Source organism: Etheostoma spectabile, chromosome 7 (genome assembly GCF_008692095.1).
Source record: "Etheostoma spectabile isolate EspeVRDwgs_2016 chromosome 7, UIUC_Espe_1.0, whole genome shotgun sequence".
Classification (NCBI taxonomy): domain Eukaryota; kingdom Metazoa; phylum Chordata; class Actinopteri; order Perciformes; family Percidae; genus Etheostoma; species Etheostoma spectabile.
Window position 1 is genome coordinate 10,300,321 of NC_045739.1, and position 18,879 is coordinate 10,319,199.

The window sequence follows — 18,879 nt, forward strand, 5'->3', positions numbered from 1 at the left end:
GTGTCTGTATACAAAAAAAGGCTTTCTGAGCTTTCTCTATATAAATACTGTATATGTTGCCTAACTCGTCTAAAACAAGACACCTGCTTAGGCTTTCTGCCAAAATTGCAATCAGCAGTGTTTGATGACTGACTGAAATCTATTCTGTTTTGAGTGTGTTAACAGTTTTGACAGCAGCGTGTTAGCATTTGAACAAAGTGCTGTAAATCCAGTGTTGTGCACGCTGTGGTTAAAGCCATGGGATAAGTGTGTAGAGTTTTGAAAACTGTGTTCAAGCAATGAAAATCAAACTAGAGTTTGGTCAACATGAACTGCTGCTGCCCAGACTGTGGTTAAAGTTTTGCAAATGTGACTCCAATTGTGTCCACTGTCATTTAGCAATTGAAAAAAACTATAATTACTTTAATTGTTTAGTCTGAAATTTCAGAAAATAGTTAAAAATGCTCATCACAATTTCTCTCTCACAAAATGCTTGTTTTTTTCCTACCAACTTTCAAAAACCTGCCTCTATTGAGTTAGCTTTCACATAAGACAAAGAAAAGCAACAAGAAAAGCAGATTGATCATCAAAATACTTTGTGATAAATTCTGTGAAATGACAAGTTTTATGTTACATTAAATTGCAGAAAATACTGTAATAAAGTCTTCCTATTATTTTGTCCACCATTTGTACTTGTACAGCTACTTGACAATGTTCAGCTTCAACACACAGCCAATTTGCTACAATTTCCAGTCAATTTAAAATAAAATACTTGATCATTGTAGGAAAAGTTTTTTGTCCCCTCCTTCTCAGACTAATCAGAGTGATGATGTGTTACAGCCCCTGTCAGTGTCTTGCTCAAGGGCACTTTAGCTGTGTGGTTCAGATGCAGGAACGTGATCCCCAGTTTCCCTGAGATATACAGTATAATTGTCTGTGTAATTTTTATCTCAATTTAAGTGTGCTTTTGACAGAAAGCAGCCCTGTTGGCAAACGTGAGGGGAAAATTGTCGTGACAGAACTGACGTGTTTTTTAATGTCTCAGCTGGAGAACCGTCTTTGTCATCGGCTTATAAGGCAGACTTCAGACATTATGGAAAAAGCAACAAAAATAGCCGAAATTGAAGGTATGCTGTTGGACTGCTGTGGCCCAGCCTTGTGTTCAGCAGTCTAAGATATTTTTAAACTTTGTAACCCAACCCACCCTCCACCTCGTCATCTCCTCTTGCCCTCCCACCCAACCCCCTGTCTCGTCTCTGCTGTGCTACTGACCTCCTCCATAATGTTTTTCTCAATTGCACATTCAGCAGAGAAAAAGACAGCGAGAGAGAAAGGATAGGCAGACTTGTATAGCAAACCAGTGCTCCCACTCATCCAGCTGGATGAAGAAATTACGCCGTCTAAATTCTTTGGGCCGAATGTTGCATGATTTACTGATTTGGAATGTGAACACCAAGTGAAGCATTAAGATCATTCCTGGGGCATTCTCATCTTTCTCATTCTGCTTCTCTTCCCTTTGTTTATCTCTCTCTCTCTCTCTCTCTCTCTCTCGCTCTCTCTCTCTCTTTCTATCTCTCTCTGTCTCAGACTAGTCGGCATACAGCCAGTCAGACGGTTATTAATTATGTTTTCTTCCCTTTTCATTTCACCATCTCCTTTTTTCACAGTTCATCCTCCTTTCGTTTGCTCTACTAAACGGCCTTGCCCCGACTTATTTCCACTCTTTCCCCCTCTCTTTTTTCTCTTCCTCTGGGCTCTGTTTGTAAATGTGCTGAGGAGAAGAATGAGGGAACAAATTATGAAACACAGGAGTGCATTCCATACCTTGTTTAGAAAAAATCTCCTACAGCACAGTGGGGGAGACGAGCCACTTCCCCCTGTGATTCTACCCCCTCACTTTTAGACCATATGGCTATTTTCATGTCTGCAGTCTTTAGGGGTGTCAATTACATTTTTCTTAATCTATTAAAACAAATATCACTCTTGTTGTACTCACTCTCTCTTATGTTCTGTCAAATTCCATCGGTGCTGTAAATAAGTTAACTACAGCAATTTCCTCAGTGACCCCCCAGGCTGTCAGTAAAGAAGTACTCTGATTCTGGCTGTTCTCCTCTGCAATTCTCCCCAGGGAACACTTGATAGAGGCCTCGCTGAGAAACTTTCAGAAAACAGTGCACAAAGAAAAGCAAACAATGGAAAGTGAAAACAATGCAGAGTTGTGCTGAAGAAGTGAGCTTGAGCTTTGACTACAATTCAGAGGAGCTGAGTATGCTGATTCTATACTTACTGACCCTGAGAACAACTGCCTGGGATGTCTGGTAGAGGTTACATTGTTCCTAATCAAAATTACAGTTAAAACAGTGGATGTCAGGGCCCAACCAGTATGTTAAAGGCAGCCCAGAACTCTTTGGTTCCACTGTAACTAGAATTTCGAGAATTACTGTTGTTTTGACTTGAGCTGAATTCACCCCCTTGGTTGGGTCTCTGTAACCAGAGACAAGGTGTACAAGTTGTTTTATTATCCTAATTATTACTAAATCAAGAATTAATTCTGAGTAAATCAAGACTAAAACATAGCTGACCCTAGCTTCTTGGCTTTTGTTAATTCCAGCAGAAATCTGTGTCTTGTGGGCGGTTACGGCTCAGGTGGTAGAATGCTCGTCCGCCAATTGGAAGGTTGGTGGTTGGATCCCTGCAGGCCCATGTCAAAGTGTTCTTGGGCAAGACACTGAAAACCGAATCGCTCCCGATGCAGTGCCATTTGCGTGTGTTTGTCTGCCTTATACGGCAACCTCAGCCACAGTGTATGATAGTGTGTGAATGGTAGTAGTAGTAGTTTGTGGTTTATCTGGGAAATTCAGTGAAAAAGAAAGCAAAAGATAAAAGAAAACATTTCCAACAGCTCCCTACAGTCTTTGGTCCCATTGTCTCTGTTAGCAAACCAAGATTGATCTGTCTTCCTCTTCTTTGTCAGTAGATGCTATTGATTGTCAGTTGTCAGCAGGTATAGACTTATATCACAGACTCACAGCTCTTAGTTCAAAGATAGCCAGCAGCTAATCTATTTTGGCTAATACTTTAGGCTTAAAATCAGTATTGGTGGCCTAGTTGTTAAAACAAAAAAACTACAAATAACTGCTGACACAAAATGTCTGTCTCTCTCTCTCTCCTTATGTCTTCTGTTCCATCTTAACTGTACACTATCTAATGAATGAAAAATCTTTCCAATGAAGCAGCAAAAATAAGACAACCATAACTATGATGGATAACAAATGGATTTTGCGTATTCATAACACCCTCTTAGCCATGTGGAGGGCTTTTACTCTAAATGCGGGATTTGAAATGCTGACAGGTGCAGATGGTTTTCCTGAATTTGGAATTAGCTTTTCAAAGGCACCCATTGTTGCACATCATTGTTTTACAAATACAGCATGAAAACATTTAGTGGCGTGTTACTGGATGTAGGTGGGTCCACCTACATCCAGGCTCCTCTGACTATGCCTTTGTGCCGGCTGCAGTGTTGTCAGCCGGGAATCACCCTTCACTGATGTTTTGCTCCTTCCGGGAACATCTCAACATGGTGGACCAGGGACGTCTTCCTACTGCCCCCTGCAGCCAGCCCTTGAATCCTTGCTTTCCTCATTCCTTGTTCTTTCTTCTGAGCCAGAGCCAGCTAGTCCCTTGTTCTCTTTCTTCTGAGCCAGAGCCAGATAGTCCCTTGTTCTCCTTCTCCAGCCAGGTCTTTACTGCAAGAGTCTTCCTTAGCTTAGAACCTGTGATCCCAAGAGACTTGAGGAACCGCTGGGTAGATGTTCCAGTGTGGCCTCTGCACCCAACCTCCACTGGATAAGTGAATGCCCTCCACCCTGCTTGTAAGGACACAGCTGCTGTATAAATTGTCATGTAAATCTTTTGCTAATTATTCCACTTTTTGTGTTTGCCACAGACAGGCATGTGTGTATGTGCCCACATGTGTAGGTTCATTTCATGTCTTGCTGATGGCTAATCTTTTGTCTGGCTGTTCCCCACTCTCTCTCCCTTCTGGGTTTTGTTGCTATGGCGATAAGAGTATGGAGAGGTGTAGAGAAATGGAAAAGAATGAGAAAATTTGTCTGGAAAGCCCATCAAGTCTGACTGAGAATAAATGTACCAGGGCATCTTTACATCCACAGATCAAGACACAGTGTGCCAGATCAGCATGAGGCCTACACTTAGCTTTTCGTGGTTTCAACACACAACCCACATGAACAATATGTCCAGTTGCGTAAGATATTTATGATGGGCCCAAGTGCATGCTATTCTACAAAGGTAAATATGGTGCAAAATGCGAGAGCTTGTAGACTTAATGTGAGCACTTGTAAAATACAATTTGAGAACTTGCAGGACAAAAATCTGAACTTGTATGTTAAAATTTGCACTTTATTTGCAAAATATTCACACAGCTGTTTTCTAAATGTGACGTCAAAGAAAAAATATTCACACGTGTAGTTTTACATTTACGTAAATACAATGACAGCTGCAAACTTGTAACACATCAACTCATTTTCATTTTTTTTTACTGAAGTCCATTTTCCACCATCGCAACCACAACTCTGTGATTACAACCTCTCAAATCTGTCATTGCAACTTCACAGGTGTGCTCTCTTGCATCACAAAGTGTTGAGTCTGCGTGCTTCAACTTTTGCAACACTTCTTGAGATACATGTGGTGCAAAACTAATTTGGACCTACAGGACTTAGGCTGTGGAGCTCTCAGCAAACCAAGCAGACCATCCAACAATGTGTGTTTGCCCTTGATTATGTCTAAATGTGTGCTAAAGACATTATTGTGTGTAATGCCACATTTGCAGAAATTAAGTTCAGGAAGTTCAAAGAATTCCTACCATAAATTCACATCTGGCTCGTTTAGGTACATACGGTAGTTTTGGCTATTTGCAGTACAGAGAAGTGACGTTGTATAGCCTACAGCTTCTGTGAAAAACACAAGAGCCCAGAGCCCAGAGGTGAGAGAACTAGAGCTCTTGGGCAACCTGGGGCCAGGAGGAGAGGCTGAACGCCCTCATGCACCCACGCACCCACGGCCCAGCAGTCTCTACACTTCGGTCTCCAGCTTTCCTCACAGGCCTCCTGACTGGCACTGCCACAGCTGCCATATGGAATCACAATCTGTTTTAATTTGTTCTGCTTTCAGCCACCTCAGGCTTACCTAATGGCAGACTTGTTTACCCCTAAACAGAAGTGTGAGCCAGTCTCTTACTTTCCGTCTTTTGGAGAGAGTGTGTGTGTGTGTGCGCCCTGATAATCATGGTGATGATCAACAGTATCCACACACACGCACACGCACGCGCACACGCACACACACACACACTAAAACACAGTGCCATGTAGACACAAGGTCATGTAAGTGCTATGAAGTCTTAGCTCCGAGGTGAAACAACAGCAAGCTGCAACATTAAAGTGATGTGCACATTAAAAGCAGGGTTGGCAATGCTGAAAAGCTAGCACAGACACACCACACATAGACGTGCACAAGTATCGCTGCCTCAGAGCAGAGCGGAGAAAGGGCCTCAATTGTGCTTCATGTCTCATTCACCGATAAGCAAACACCTAATAATAATAACTAGCCTACTGTTAGCAAGCGGTGACAATGTACATAGGCTCATACTTGGGAGGGGTAGAGTACGCGCAGCGTGGCAAGAAGCCATTTCATTGTTTCTTACCAAGCAAACCGTGAGGCAGTAATTGGTGTGACAATTTTACAGGCTAAGAGCAGCTATAGATAACAGACCTTTTTTGCTTATTTTTCAGAGCCCACAAGTTATTTATTGGTGCCTGGGTGCAAAGACCATTTCAAACAATATAGATAAAAAGTGTATACTGGAAATAATATCCAACCCTGTCTTTAATGCATCTACAATTATAATCCAATAATATAAAATAGAATATTTTGAAATGGGCCATTTTGTATATTTTAATGCTAATACGCTATTTTTGTACTTTTTCTTACAGTAAGTAAACGTTTGAAGGCTTTTAATTGTAAGTATTTTAATTGAGTAGTTTTACACTGCTGCATTGCTGCTTTTTCCTAAGTAAAAGCATCGGAACTTCCTCCACTACTGCCATTCAGTCATCTGTGATACAGCCTTCTTGACAGGACATATGTTGTATGCTAAATTCTTGGACAGATCACAATGAGCAGAGTAAATATTCTGTGCCAGGCTACTTGATGAAAGCCTCAACGTAAAGATCGAGTCTTTGCTCATCTTCTGCTTCTGACAAAGAGTACTGCAAGAGTTACAGAAAAATGAACACCTGTGTGTGATTTTCTTATTGCTGTATGCTTTGGCAGCGCAACATATCCAGATTCATACCAATCTTTTAATAAATCCTCTTTCTTCCTAATCATCAAAACTCTGTTCTTACTATTAAAACATTGTTCTGTGCAGTTATAATGCATTTATTTCACGGAGTGGTTTAATTCTTGATTCTTATTGGTCAATTACGGCATTCTGTGGTCTGCTACTTCTGCTTAACCAGGCACATCATGGACTATTTTTAAATAAAAAAAGAGTTTTAAATCACTATTTTTTGCTAAACTAATCATCTGTGTTATTAGTGGGATATTGTAGAGTGAGCCGGTCATCATTATGAATTAGAACCCCTGTCAGAGCGATGCAGGACCACAAAATTCAACCCAATTGTTAGATATAGTGTTATAGACACAAACACTGATGTGAGTCAGTGGTGGGAACACTTGAGAGGCAGCAGCTCTCATTTTTTGACATACTGACAAGGACTGATTTTTTTCTGACTCAATAGTGATCAATATTGTTTGTTCCAAGCACAGTGTGGGAGAATTAAAGGTTGCGATTTGTCACGTCATTAAGTAGACACTCAATCAGGCACACACACTTCCAGAGGAGTGGTGTTATGGAGGTTAAGGTAAAGAAGCAAAAAACGGCCATACAGATTTGAATCATAAGCAACTGAAGACCTCAATTTGAATTTAAACACTACTGAATTAATAGCACTTAAATGTTGTACTTTGATATTTAATCTATTTGCTTTTACACGATGGAAGCTTATCATCTTTTTTGAAAAAATCTGGAACTGGGCTTGAGAATAATTATAATTATAATTATAATTATAATTATAATTATTCTCAAGCCCAGTTCCAGATTTTTTACAATAATAATTTTAAACCAAATACCTGTATTACAAACTTGGGATGTGGAGCTGTACGCATTTACTAAGCAGTCAGAGTCTAATGAAAGACACATTATTGGAAATTAGAGTTCAGAGCTTGACCCACAGTAGACAATAGAAGTCAAAATATCTCGCTCTCTGCCTCTTTGATTTTGATAGTTTCAAAAATGAAATATGACAATCATGATCACAGTGTCTCAATATTTTCATGTTGCATACGGTTCCCCAGAGCTTGAGAGAAATAAAGGCAGATGATGCCAGGAACTTGGCAAGTCTCTCTCTGAATGCTTCTGGAGGAATGACAGGAGTTTTCAAGCCCAATAACCACAAACATGGTTCCAGGTGCACACTGCCAGGAGCCTGTTGCTGCAGCAGCTGAGGAAAAAACTAGTGTTTGCGGTGAGACTGCCTCCTCCTGCCGATGCATCCTTTTTTTTTAAACAAAGTAAGATTCAGCGCAAAGTAGCTGCAGCACTTATTGAAACCTCAGGTGAGATGAAAGCAGCAGCTATGGCGTAAATGCACAACCTTTCGCTCTACTCATGTTGACCTGATTTTGACCGTCAAGATCTATCTATCACTGAGGGCCATTTCATAAGCTCTCATCAGGTAAAGTGTATGAATCCCTCACATTATTCCATAGACAACAGGATTAATGCCAGCGCCATCTACTCAGGACCGTTTTTCTGCGACTGCTTTGATGCTTTACACTGATGAAAAATTGGCTACATAGTCTGGCTGAGAGTGTTGATGCAGGAGATCTACCCTGATGTTTTGTTTATATGTCTCTTGACTGTGACTACTGCTTATTTTCTTCTATGCTCCTGGAATCACAACAGTGTGTACATGTGTGTCTACATGAACTAGGTCAGTAGGAGGACAGGAAATCTCTGCCCACTTGTCTGACTGTGTCTCTCCAAAAGTTAATGCACGCAGTTACACTCACATCTAACACACAAATATGACAACGGTTGTGCATCTGCATACGTGGTCATGTTTCTAAATCAGCCTAACCCTATTGTGCTGTTCAGTCAAACATTCAGAGGAAAAAATGTATCAACTTGATAAATTTCAGAGGATGTTTTAAGGTTGAAGGTTCAGTTGCTTAAGTAGTACTGTCAAAGTCACCACTAGAGAAGAGAAGAGAGTTTTTCTAAGTATATTTTTTATTTGCTCCTGTGTCACTGTCAAGCTTTTGCTGGCCTCAGCAGCTTTGGGGCAGAGCAGGGCATTGCATCAGAGGAGAGAGCAGTGTGTCCTGATCCCAGTACAGGAGGACCCAGCCAAAACCTAAAAAAACACCGCAGTGCAGAGAGGGGAAGAGCGGGTTAGAGTGCAAAAGAGGTGGTGCAGTAAAAAATACAGTGTGGGCATGTTGTCAAAGGGATGCAGTCAAGATTAAGAGGAAGGAAAGAGGGAGGACAGGAGAAAGCGATATCAGCCAAGTGCCAGGATTTATTAATCAGAAGCAGCACAAACTACTACACATTAAACAGCCTAGGGCTAACAGGATGAAATATAATAATAAATAATTGAAAGCCAAGATTGGAGGCAAAAAGTCAGGTTCAAAAGTTATGTCTTTTATTAAGAATCACTGCTGACAAGTATACAACAAGATCATAAATGTTGCCTCGTATATGTTTTTGTAGAAGTTCATCAGGAGACAGTTAAAGGGTTTCCGGTCATATGCTCCAGGTTCTAAGTGCCTCATTGTCTCACAGGTCTATCGGTCTGCACAGCTGAGTGCCTGGGTGCAGCCCAGGTCCTGCTAGTTGATGGGAAGAGTGTCCATTTCCTCTGAGTATGTGAAATGTAATATACAAGACGAGCATGAGCTGAAGTGGGGAAGGCAATGAATGAGAGATAGAGAATAAAGGAAATAAGCATGGTGTAGTGTTGGGAGCGATGACTCAGGCGGACGTCTGGTGCCTGTGTGTTGACTGTTGTCTATGAGGTGCTGGTATTGATTGGCAGCTCTAAAAATCTCTACTCAGCTGGATGATTGGCACCGTGGTGATCAGCAAGTCACCTGCTTCTGATGCGCCGTGTGTTGTTTACTATGACAGATGACACTGAAAACTAATATCACAAGTGAACAGTCTCCAGCCACACATCTGGACAGCTACCCTGAAGAAAATGTGCATATGTCATTTTTGTGTATGTGCAAATGTTCGGGCACCTGCATGTCTGTCTGTATGTGTGCATTGGTGGAGTCCAGTGATGCTTCACTTGCCCATATGGTCCCAGGAGGCTGTAGAATTGACAGAGAGCTCCAGAGTGGAGCATCTGTGAACAAGTTTGCTCCATTATAGCCAACGCTTTTAGCCTGATTTGTTGGCTCAGCAGCACTCACTTATCAACTGATCAATAAAGGGAAGTTGTACCAAACTTCTTCAGGCGGGACTAACACTTCCACCTACAGCACATCCACCTACAAACCTGCCCTTTAGTTTTCTCTTTCAAACATACATTGCAGTAAATTAATATTTTATTCAATCATATCCAGATCAAACCTTTGTGACCTTCATGAGGATATTTCATCTGAGGTTTTCCCTTTCCACATGACTGGGAAAGCTGTGTTTCAGATACCGGAAAAATTTAATTTAAATTTAAATTTAAAATTTTTTGTTTTGCAGACATTCACCATGTGGTTTACACTGTAAATCTGATTATTTAGAAACTAAAGGCCATTAAGTTATCAGCTTTATTACGTTCAGCTGACAGTTGGTGTGAATTGGCAGCCATTTAGATAGGTATTTATTTGTTTAAGTCAATTTATTAGCAAAAATGCTTGATATGTTCCACTTCTCAAAATTGACAATGTCTGCTTTTCCTTTTCTTACAGTTAAGTTAAGAATAGGTTCGGGGTTTTGACAAATCTCTGACCCAAGAAGACATTTGATGACTTGCCTTAGCCTTATACCAAATATTTTTTTATTTAATCGAGACAACTATCATCAGATTAGTCGATAGAGAAAATAAGAAGATATTCATTAGTTGCAGTTCTAAAATGCTTCGATCAGACATTGAGTCAAAAGCTTGATTTAGTGTAAGAAAACGTTATTATGGATAAATGAAGCATAGGCTGCCTAAATTGGACTCTCTTAAGTTGCCCTTTTCAAGTGATGAGTACTGTCAAACTTAACTATTGTGAGTGAACAGCATCAAGAAAGAGTCTGGAACAACTTTGCAGCACTCGGCTCTAGGTTACATGTTACAGCAACTTTTTCGGGTGAGCTCCCCACCCGGCCTCCCCTCAGCCTTTCAGACAGTGATCTTCACTACCGGGCTAGCTCAATGCAGTCATGTTTCCCTGTGCCTTCAACTGTTAATTATTGCAAGCACATAAACAATAGGTAAGTTGCATTAACACAATCAGCCTGAGTAATCTTTTCTTTGCAGTGCCATTATTGAGATGAATCTCACTGGGCATCTTCAGCAAGTAGCAAGACGGAGGGAAAGTGGGAAGAATTTTTTCCCCTAACTTCCTCTGTGTAGGTGTATGATGATATCAACTACTCTTATCTTGTAATGTGTAGGGAGAGTGGTGGCATGTTGCTCTGAGGAGAAGCTCATCATCTCCCTTTGCGTTTCACAGATTTCTTAGCTGTTAATGATGTCCCTGTAGTGGCTCAAGGTTTCATAACAATACAGAGATTAAGATTTACAGGGTCCACAGTGAAACAAAGGCATATGCACAACGATCAGTAGGGGATGTGCAGGGCTGCCATGGCGACAGATACAGATGTAACAATCGTCATTCTAAAACCAGTAAATTATGCCCACTCTGCTCGTTGTAAATCTGTACATTTGACAGAGCCACTGTCATTCTGTCTCCACTCACTGTCTGGTAATTGCTTCCAGGCACAGAGAGGGTGTCAGCCTGTATCCCCTCCTTTTATTTTTTTGTGATATAAGCGATCTCAGCAGATGTCTGTTTTAACCACCTCCCTTCTTTGTTCCCCTTTCTGCTCCTTGTCTCTTCCCTCTGTCCAACCCCCCAATCCTGCCAGGCACAGCTCTCCTTACACTCTCCAGCCTTTCATGTGGATAGGGATGGGAGGAGAGGATGGGGAATTTGGCCACCCTGGGATCACACACACACACACACACACACATACAGACACACACACACACACACATACACACACACAAACACACACACACACACACACACACACACACACACACACACACACACACACACACACACACACACACACACACATACACACACAAACACACACACACACATACACACATGCATCCTGCCTGTAAATTGTACAGAGAGACAAGCCGGAGAAAGATTACAGGGAAATTGCTGTGGTGAAAATACATAGACAAGTTACAGGTAATCTGTTAGCAACTAGGATCCATAAACACTGCATTTTAACTACATTTGTGTGGACTGGCAGAAATGTCATGTCATAAGCATGAGTTGTTTTGCTCAGAGGTTAGCCGTGCTGTGTGTCAGTGTGGCTCCTGCAGTCTCTGAGTGCTGTGATAAGATCTCCCTCTGTGGCTCACATAGGGAACACTGAAATGAGGCCAGTTTTGTCATCATATGAACATTGTGCATAACAAATTCACAAATTTCATATGATCATATGATGTTCATATGAATGGCCTTTAGAAACTAAAGGCCATTAAGTTATCAGTTTTGTCACGTTCACCTGACAGTTGGTGTGAAATTGCCGCTGTATTCAAACAACAATCAGCCATGGCATTGAGTCTTAGCAGCAGAGAATGTCTCTCCAGTTGTAAGAGAGTGGTGATCAAGGGTCAGAGGTCAAGTCGAGGGCAAGAAGATGGATTGATGGGGAGGCCGGACTGACTTGCGTTTGCACACAACAGATACAACACTCCAGGCACTTTGCTCAGAGGAAGAGCTTTCTCAGGACCGAGGAAGGGGTGGTCAGGTTGGGTGGATGAAGCAGGATGGGAATGGGGGAAAGACAGAAAAAACAAACAGTCCCAAGCAAGTATCTTTCCTTCTACAAAGGCTTAAAGTGGATGTCCGGTCCCAGCTTGCGCCCCCAGCTCACTTCCCATGTCCCCCTGACATTACTGTGCAGAAGCCAGCTTGCAACTGGATTGGAGTATTTTTCACATTCACCATTCTGACCTCTGCTATCTGCCTTGCATCAGCGTTTGTGCTGGTCGTGTGATTTGATGCAAAACCTTGGTCTGCTTGACATAAACAGAACAGTGTGGTGTGGCGGCACAGCTGGGTTTGAAGAGGAAGGCTATTTATATATCCACCTTTTGTTTTATTTCTCCTTTTACTTCTTCTTTCCTGATGTTGACATCTTCTGCCTCCAGTCCTCCATTACCTCTCACTGACTGGCACAACAGCCCTCATTTAATACTCAATCAATAGTTTAATTGCCTTTAACAAAATGTTGGATGTGCTCTGCCCTTTGACCCATTAACCTCTTATTCATCAGTTATCTACCTCCACATTGTTGCTCCCTCAGGCACTCATAATTCTACCAATAACCTTTAGCTCTCTCTCCCTGCCTCTTCTCTCCAGACTCATACTCGGCAGCAGGCAGCGAGGGTAGCATCTCCACCTCTGTGGCGTCACTGCCCCCTCCGGCATCAGGCAGCTCGGCCCCCAGCTCCCCGGGCTCTAGACGGTCTGTGAGCACACTGAAGAAGTGGCTCACAAACCCAGTACGCAAACTCAGCGTCGGGGCCACCGCCAAAGTGGAGCGTCAGGTCTGCAAACTTGAGGGAAAGGCTCCACCTCTTCCATCCCACAGCCACAGCCAGGATCTGAGCAGTCCCCCGAGGCCTGACGAACCTTTCCCCATTCTACCCGTCTTGTACAGAGAACAGGTGAGTTGTAACCAGGACGCACCTCGGTATTTTCTGTCTGACTAATCTAACAAGGTCTTGTGCTTCGAGTTCCCTTTTACACATTTAAGACGAACCACCACCTCATTAGAAAATTAATTCTTTCAAACTATCACAAAGCCTTTGCATAAACTGGCTTTGAAGTAAACATGCAAAGCTTAAGTCTTGTATAAATAGAAAACTAAAGTCAACATCCTGACAGTGGCTTGTTTGCACAAGGTGGCTCAAGAATAATAATTAATTAATGTAGAGTTCACAATGAATCATGGCAGGTGGTGATGCTGTTACATAACAGCAGCACTGCTGGCTCATCCCGCAGCAACTCATGCCACCATGCTTTGTGATTCATGTGCTCTCCTTTGCCATTCAGGCCGAATGTATGTGCGTGCTACGGACATTTTGCTTCATGTAGATATTGTGTTATTCTGACAGTGTGGACTTGTGTCTGTCGGTCTGTGTGTTCCAGGAGTGGAAAGATGGCCTGGCAAGCCCTGAGGACCTGTCACCGGCCACACTACAGTCCCCCAGCTATATAACGGACTCGCTGGTTGGCTGCACGTCACTGCCAGACAACCAGGTCCGACATTATCTAACCTGTATCTGTCACCACATGTTATTTTTATGTCACATAGAAATAATATCAAACACAGCTGATCTTTCTGCCTTAAATACAAGTAGTGATATTTGACAGGATGCCAGACTACTTGAGTGTACCCCTCTGTTTAAAAACAAAACAAAAGATTGGCTATGATGAGATTAAAACTATGTGGAGTTAATGCACCTATGGTTCATTTTAGCTGCAAGTTTTCTGTAGACAGTAGCAGTAATATGATCAGTGAGGACCCAGCCTCCCATTGAGGTGACATAAGTACTGTTTGTCTCCATGCTCCTGCAGCCAGATCTGGAAATGATCTCTACTGCTTTTGGCGGAGTTCAACTATCTAGCAAAACTAAACACACAAATGCACACAGGAGCGCTGCTTTCTGCAACCACACACACAACTACAGATGCAAAGATACAGCATAAAGACCATTTGAACATGCACATGTAAGGAAATCTAAATGAAAACAAGGCTCTCTCAAAGCAGATTGATGCCAGAAGACCAGATGGCAAAGTTTGACAGTGACCTGTGTGATGCATGACTCACATTCAACATGTTACAAAAGGATTTGCCTGGGGTATGGCACAAAAACAGCAGATGATTAAGAAAGATGACTCTGCTTCTGTGAGCTGACAAAGAACGTGTGTGCACATACACTTTCATTTCTCCATCAAACACTCAGAGTCATTTGCTCGTCGCTAAGGAATGTCTTAAGTCAGGTATTTACAGAGACTCTTTCGCTGTGAGATGGAAAAATGGCAGAAACTGGGATTTGCTGGAGAAGCAGTAATATTGCATCTAACATCGGCACCCTATCAATATACAGTAAAACAATAATGATATCTTAGCTTGTGGAGCGTCTCCTGTTGGTGAATCAACACCAGATCACTTAAATTCTAACTTTGGTCTCAACAACACATTAATGTCATTAATATGATTACATCAGGGGGATAAGGTCAGTGCTTTGGAGTTTTTACTGCCAATCTTTGGATAGAGAGAGAAAAAAAAGAGTGAGAGAGAGAGAGAGAGAGGTGGAAGTAGAGAGATTGAATAATGTAGGTCAGTCTTCTTTGAGCTGTGGTTTCCGTCTCTGTACCCCACCTTTAATGGCCTCATGTCCAGTGTTGTATGCATTGTTGTTTTTCCTCTTTTCTCCACACCGTTGTCTCTAATCTCACAACCACAGCAGGAAATAGATTTTGATGAAATGTTTCTTTGGACAATTGAAAGTTCCTGTAATTGTATGTCAGCAGTTAAACCAGACATGGTGTCAAAAAGGAAGCCAGAACTGCAGATCACAATATTTACTAAATAGCGTTTCCTGAGGAACAGATTGTGCAGTCTGTCATCTTGACCCACAGTTAAAAAAACAAATACATTAGAAGCAGTTTCTCTGTAAAACATTAAAGGAAATGACGAAAAGAAACGAATGGTGCTGGTGTTGTGAGATCTCTTCAAAGCCCAATCCTTTGCTTTGCGTCACTCGCAACAATGCAATACAAATGCGGTTTTCAGCACGTGAGACCAGGATTTCTCCTTGACAATGAATTGCTGATTTGCTGCACTTTATGTGTTCTAAAAGCAAGTCCCTAAATTAGCAATGCAACCCTGTACATATTTTTGACATTTTGTTGGTTTTCCTTACTTAAGACATTTAACTAAAATGTTAAAACACTTTTTCAGATTTTAAGAAAAAATAACGTTACAAGCTTGTTCTTGATTGATTGATGAAGTCCTTCACAAAAGCTGAACTTCAGCATTTACAAAAACAGTTTTTCATGGCTTCTGAGTCGCAAAACAAAATTTGCAACAGAGGGAGACAGGGGGGAATTTTTCCTGTGGGCTTTGCCACGGCACATCTGGAAGTGATCAGGGAGCCGGAGCCATGGAGACCTGTCAGCCAGGCTGAAGCACTCCTAGCAGGGCAAGATTGTCTGGGGGAGCGAGGGTCTTTATGGAGCCTGTCTGTCTCTGCCTTGCTACGCTTTGTCTCTTTCATTCTTTCTCTCTCTCTCTCTCTCAGATGCCTGTGACAGAATAGAATGCTCACAACTTGTAGACAAAGTTTATTATGGAGGTGGCAGGTGAGCAAATTGAACTAGACAGAGAGGAAAAGGAGAAAGTTCCATAGCTTTTCCATTTGTTTATATGTCTATCTTTCCAATCTATATTTTTAATACTCCATGGGGCAGCCGCCTGCCAGGGGGAGTCTGAGGGATTGGCTATATGTCTGTGGTGTGAGCAGGTTTGTGTATATGTTTAAGATGTGTAGGTTCTGCTTAAATAGAACAATGGGACACAGGGATTTAGGTGAAGACAGATGGCTGCTCCTTTAAGTTTACACAGTCAGGATAGAGTGAATAGCCCAAAAATAAATGGCTGAGCAGCATGGCTAAAAATAAATGGCAAAGCCTTTATAAGTAAACAATTGTACAAAGAGATGGCTGTGAGTCATTGTACGACCATGTAAAGGAGATATGTGGTCTTATTGTGCAAGAGAAACAGGTTACACAAACACGAGGGTCTTGTTTCCATTAAATTAGTAATGATTTTAGACTTTACAGGCTTTGTTGTGGCGTACACAATGACTGCAGTGATTTGCACCAGGACCCCCACAGGAAATTATATCAATTCCAGGAAAAAGTAGGAAAAGGAGGTCATGCATATAACGCATGAACACAATCGATTAGATCAGAGTAACCTTGGGTTTATGCATGCATTTCTATTTGGGGCCAATAAGGCAGAAGAAGGAAACACTGACATAGATGTGTCTGTAATAACCTCAAAAATAGAAAAAAGAAACCATGTGAAGTATTAACATATAGGTTTGAATCCTCAGGGGGGAAACAAAAAACTATAATTTTTTAATTCACACATAAATCATTAATGCTATTGTCAGCGGGCAATCCGTTATTGTATTCCTTTTTGCTCTGAAGCCAAAACTCCATTAAGAACCTTAAAAGCTTTATTTGTCATCTCATCGTCAGCTATGGAGCCTGATGTTCCTCTAACTTTTTATCTTTTAATCTCTTTCTCTCCATCTATCTGTGGTTGATGTGCACAGCACGGATCATTAACAGTGACAATCTGAATCTGATCTTCTTATCATTCAATCTCTGTTCCTTGTGTCTGTCTGCTCTTTTTGGTCACCTTGGCAACCTGCATCATTATCATCTCTCTCCTGCTCTTTATCTCCCTTTGCTTACTTTATTCGTGGCATAATCCCCATTACTGCCACTGGACCTTTGATAAACAGTTTCTCTGTCCGTCTGTCTGTATGTCTGTCTGTCTGTCTCTCTGTTTCTGCCTCCTCAGGATGCTCAGTCCACCAGTCTTTTGCCAGATGACAGCGTCTCTGTCTTGATGGACGACACCTCCAGCCAATGGTCAGCTGTGGCTGACACTGAGGAGGAGAGGAGGAGTGCCTTAGAGAAAAGCATGTATGTGTTTTATCAATCCCATGATAATCCTCATGGCAGCCCTAGGCTACTTATTATTTTTTTTATAAGCAGTTGCTGATTTCCAAAGGAATTTCCCTGAAAGACCTATTCAATCCAAGAATGTTGGAATCCTTATTCTCGTCTTTGTTGAAATGTATGCTTGTCTGCATTTTACACACAGAAAGAAAAAAACGTACATAAAAATTACATTTGACAAAATAATCTTAACTCAAGATTCACTATATTGGAGCTCTCCCTGGAGCTTTCAACTACATTGCATGGTCTGCATCGAAGTTCCATTGGTCAGCTGATGACAATTGAGCCATCTCTATGACAACAGGGCAAACTCTGTTGCCTGATGAAGAAAGGGAGGTGCAGTTAGAAAAATCTAGTCAGTGCACATTGAGTTAAGATATTTTCCTGAAACTTTATGATTAATGGAAAAATTATTTCCTGGGTGAGTTTCAACTTTCACAAATATTTAGCCTGTTTGCACGTTCAGCTGAATAAGACTCAAAATATTACTTACACTAATTAATTGGAAATTGCAGTGCAGATGGTTACAGTTACATTAATTCATTTGATTTATTAAATCCAAAGTGTAGCAGTAGAACACTGTCTCTATTTCCCTTGTAACTAATCACATTTCTAGGAAACCTCCTACAAAATTACAATGTGGTATCACACCCTTATTTGGGAAAATGATAACGATACTAGGACCTGTAAAGAGTAACCAAGATTTTTGCAGTGTGCAAAATACATTTGGTAGCATAACTCTAACACTAATCTGGCCTCATTTGTATCTTTACAGGTATGTACTGCAGGAGCTTATTGAGACAGAGAAGCACTATGTGGTGGACCTGGGGCTCATAGTAGAGGTAAACCTCACAGTCTGCCTGCTAAGAACACACAATCTGCCCTGACAGAGAAGAGGGAACTTCCACCCAGTCTGTCAGAGAGAGCCCTAAATCCTTATCATCACAATTCCTCCACTTTCCTCCACAGTTTGGTCTGCCTCCATTTGCCATCTCCAGTCTTAAGCAGATTTTGTAAATTATTATCTTAAAGAGTATTATGTTGCAAGGCAAGCCATCTCCCAGGTGCCTTAAATAACTGGAGATATTTTGGTTCAGAGAGTAGTTTTGAGTGTGAGTAAAAACTCAATAATATCTGGTGTGTGATTACTGCTGTGTAATAACAATCTAGCTATATTCACTGGTGTTCAGGTGTTGTTTTTTTTCGGTGTGAACAGACGTGAGCAGCTCTGTCATTTCTTCGCAGGGCTACATGGCCACAATGCACTCTAAAGGTATGCCGGAGGACATGAAGGGAAAAGACAAGATTGTTTTTGGGAACATTCACCAAATATTTGACTGGCATAAAGAGTAAGTCCCTGATTTTTAAATACACTGGGTGTATTTGCTCCAGTTGAATTCAAAGCAAAAGTCAAACAGGGATTTGCAGAGTATTGTGTTTGTGGCTGAGTGGAGGACAAAGGAACAATAGGTCAAAAGACAAATCTGACCTTCCGTTAAGGGATGTTTGTGCTTGTGTGTGTGTGTGTTTATATGTATGTGTGTGTTTGTGTTTGTTGTGTGTGTGTGTGTGTGTGTGTCTCTGTGTCTGTGTGTGTGTTTGTGTGTGTATATGTGTTCATATGTATGTTTTGTTTTTGTAGCTACTTCCTGGGAGAGCTGGAGAAGTGTATAGCAGAGCCAGAGAGGCTGGCTCAGCTCTTCATTAAACATGTGAGTATGGACTATTTGTAGACACACACACACACACACACACACA

The 18,879-nt window shown here is 41.5% G+C and overlaps 1 protein-coding gene across 3 annotated transcripts in view; it reads left to right on the forward strand.

The window, feature by feature from the left end:
• arhgef25a (Rho guanine nucleotide exchange factor (GEF) 25a) overlaps nucleotides 1-18,879 on the forward strand; it is a 48,419-nt gene that overhangs the window by 21,637 nt on the left and 7,903 nt on the right. For all 3 annotated transcript variants that reach the window (XM_032521009.1, XM_032521010.1, XM_032521011.1), the window contains 6 exons: nucleotides 12,718-13,025; nucleotides 13,510-13,620; nucleotides 16,961-17,085; nucleotides 17,897-17,963; nucleotides 18,367-18,470; nucleotides 18,764-18,833. In XM_032521009.1, the coding sequence (XP_032376900.1) occupies nucleotides 12,718-13,025; nucleotides 13,510-13,620; nucleotides 16,961-17,085; nucleotides 17,897-17,963; nucleotides 18,367-18,470; nucleotides 18,764-18,833 (785 nt within the window). The remainder of the gene's footprint in view (nucleotides 1-12,717; nucleotides 13,026-13,509; nucleotides 13,621-16,960; nucleotides 17,086-17,896; nucleotides 17,964-18,366; nucleotides 18,471-18,763; nucleotides 18,834-18,879) is intronic.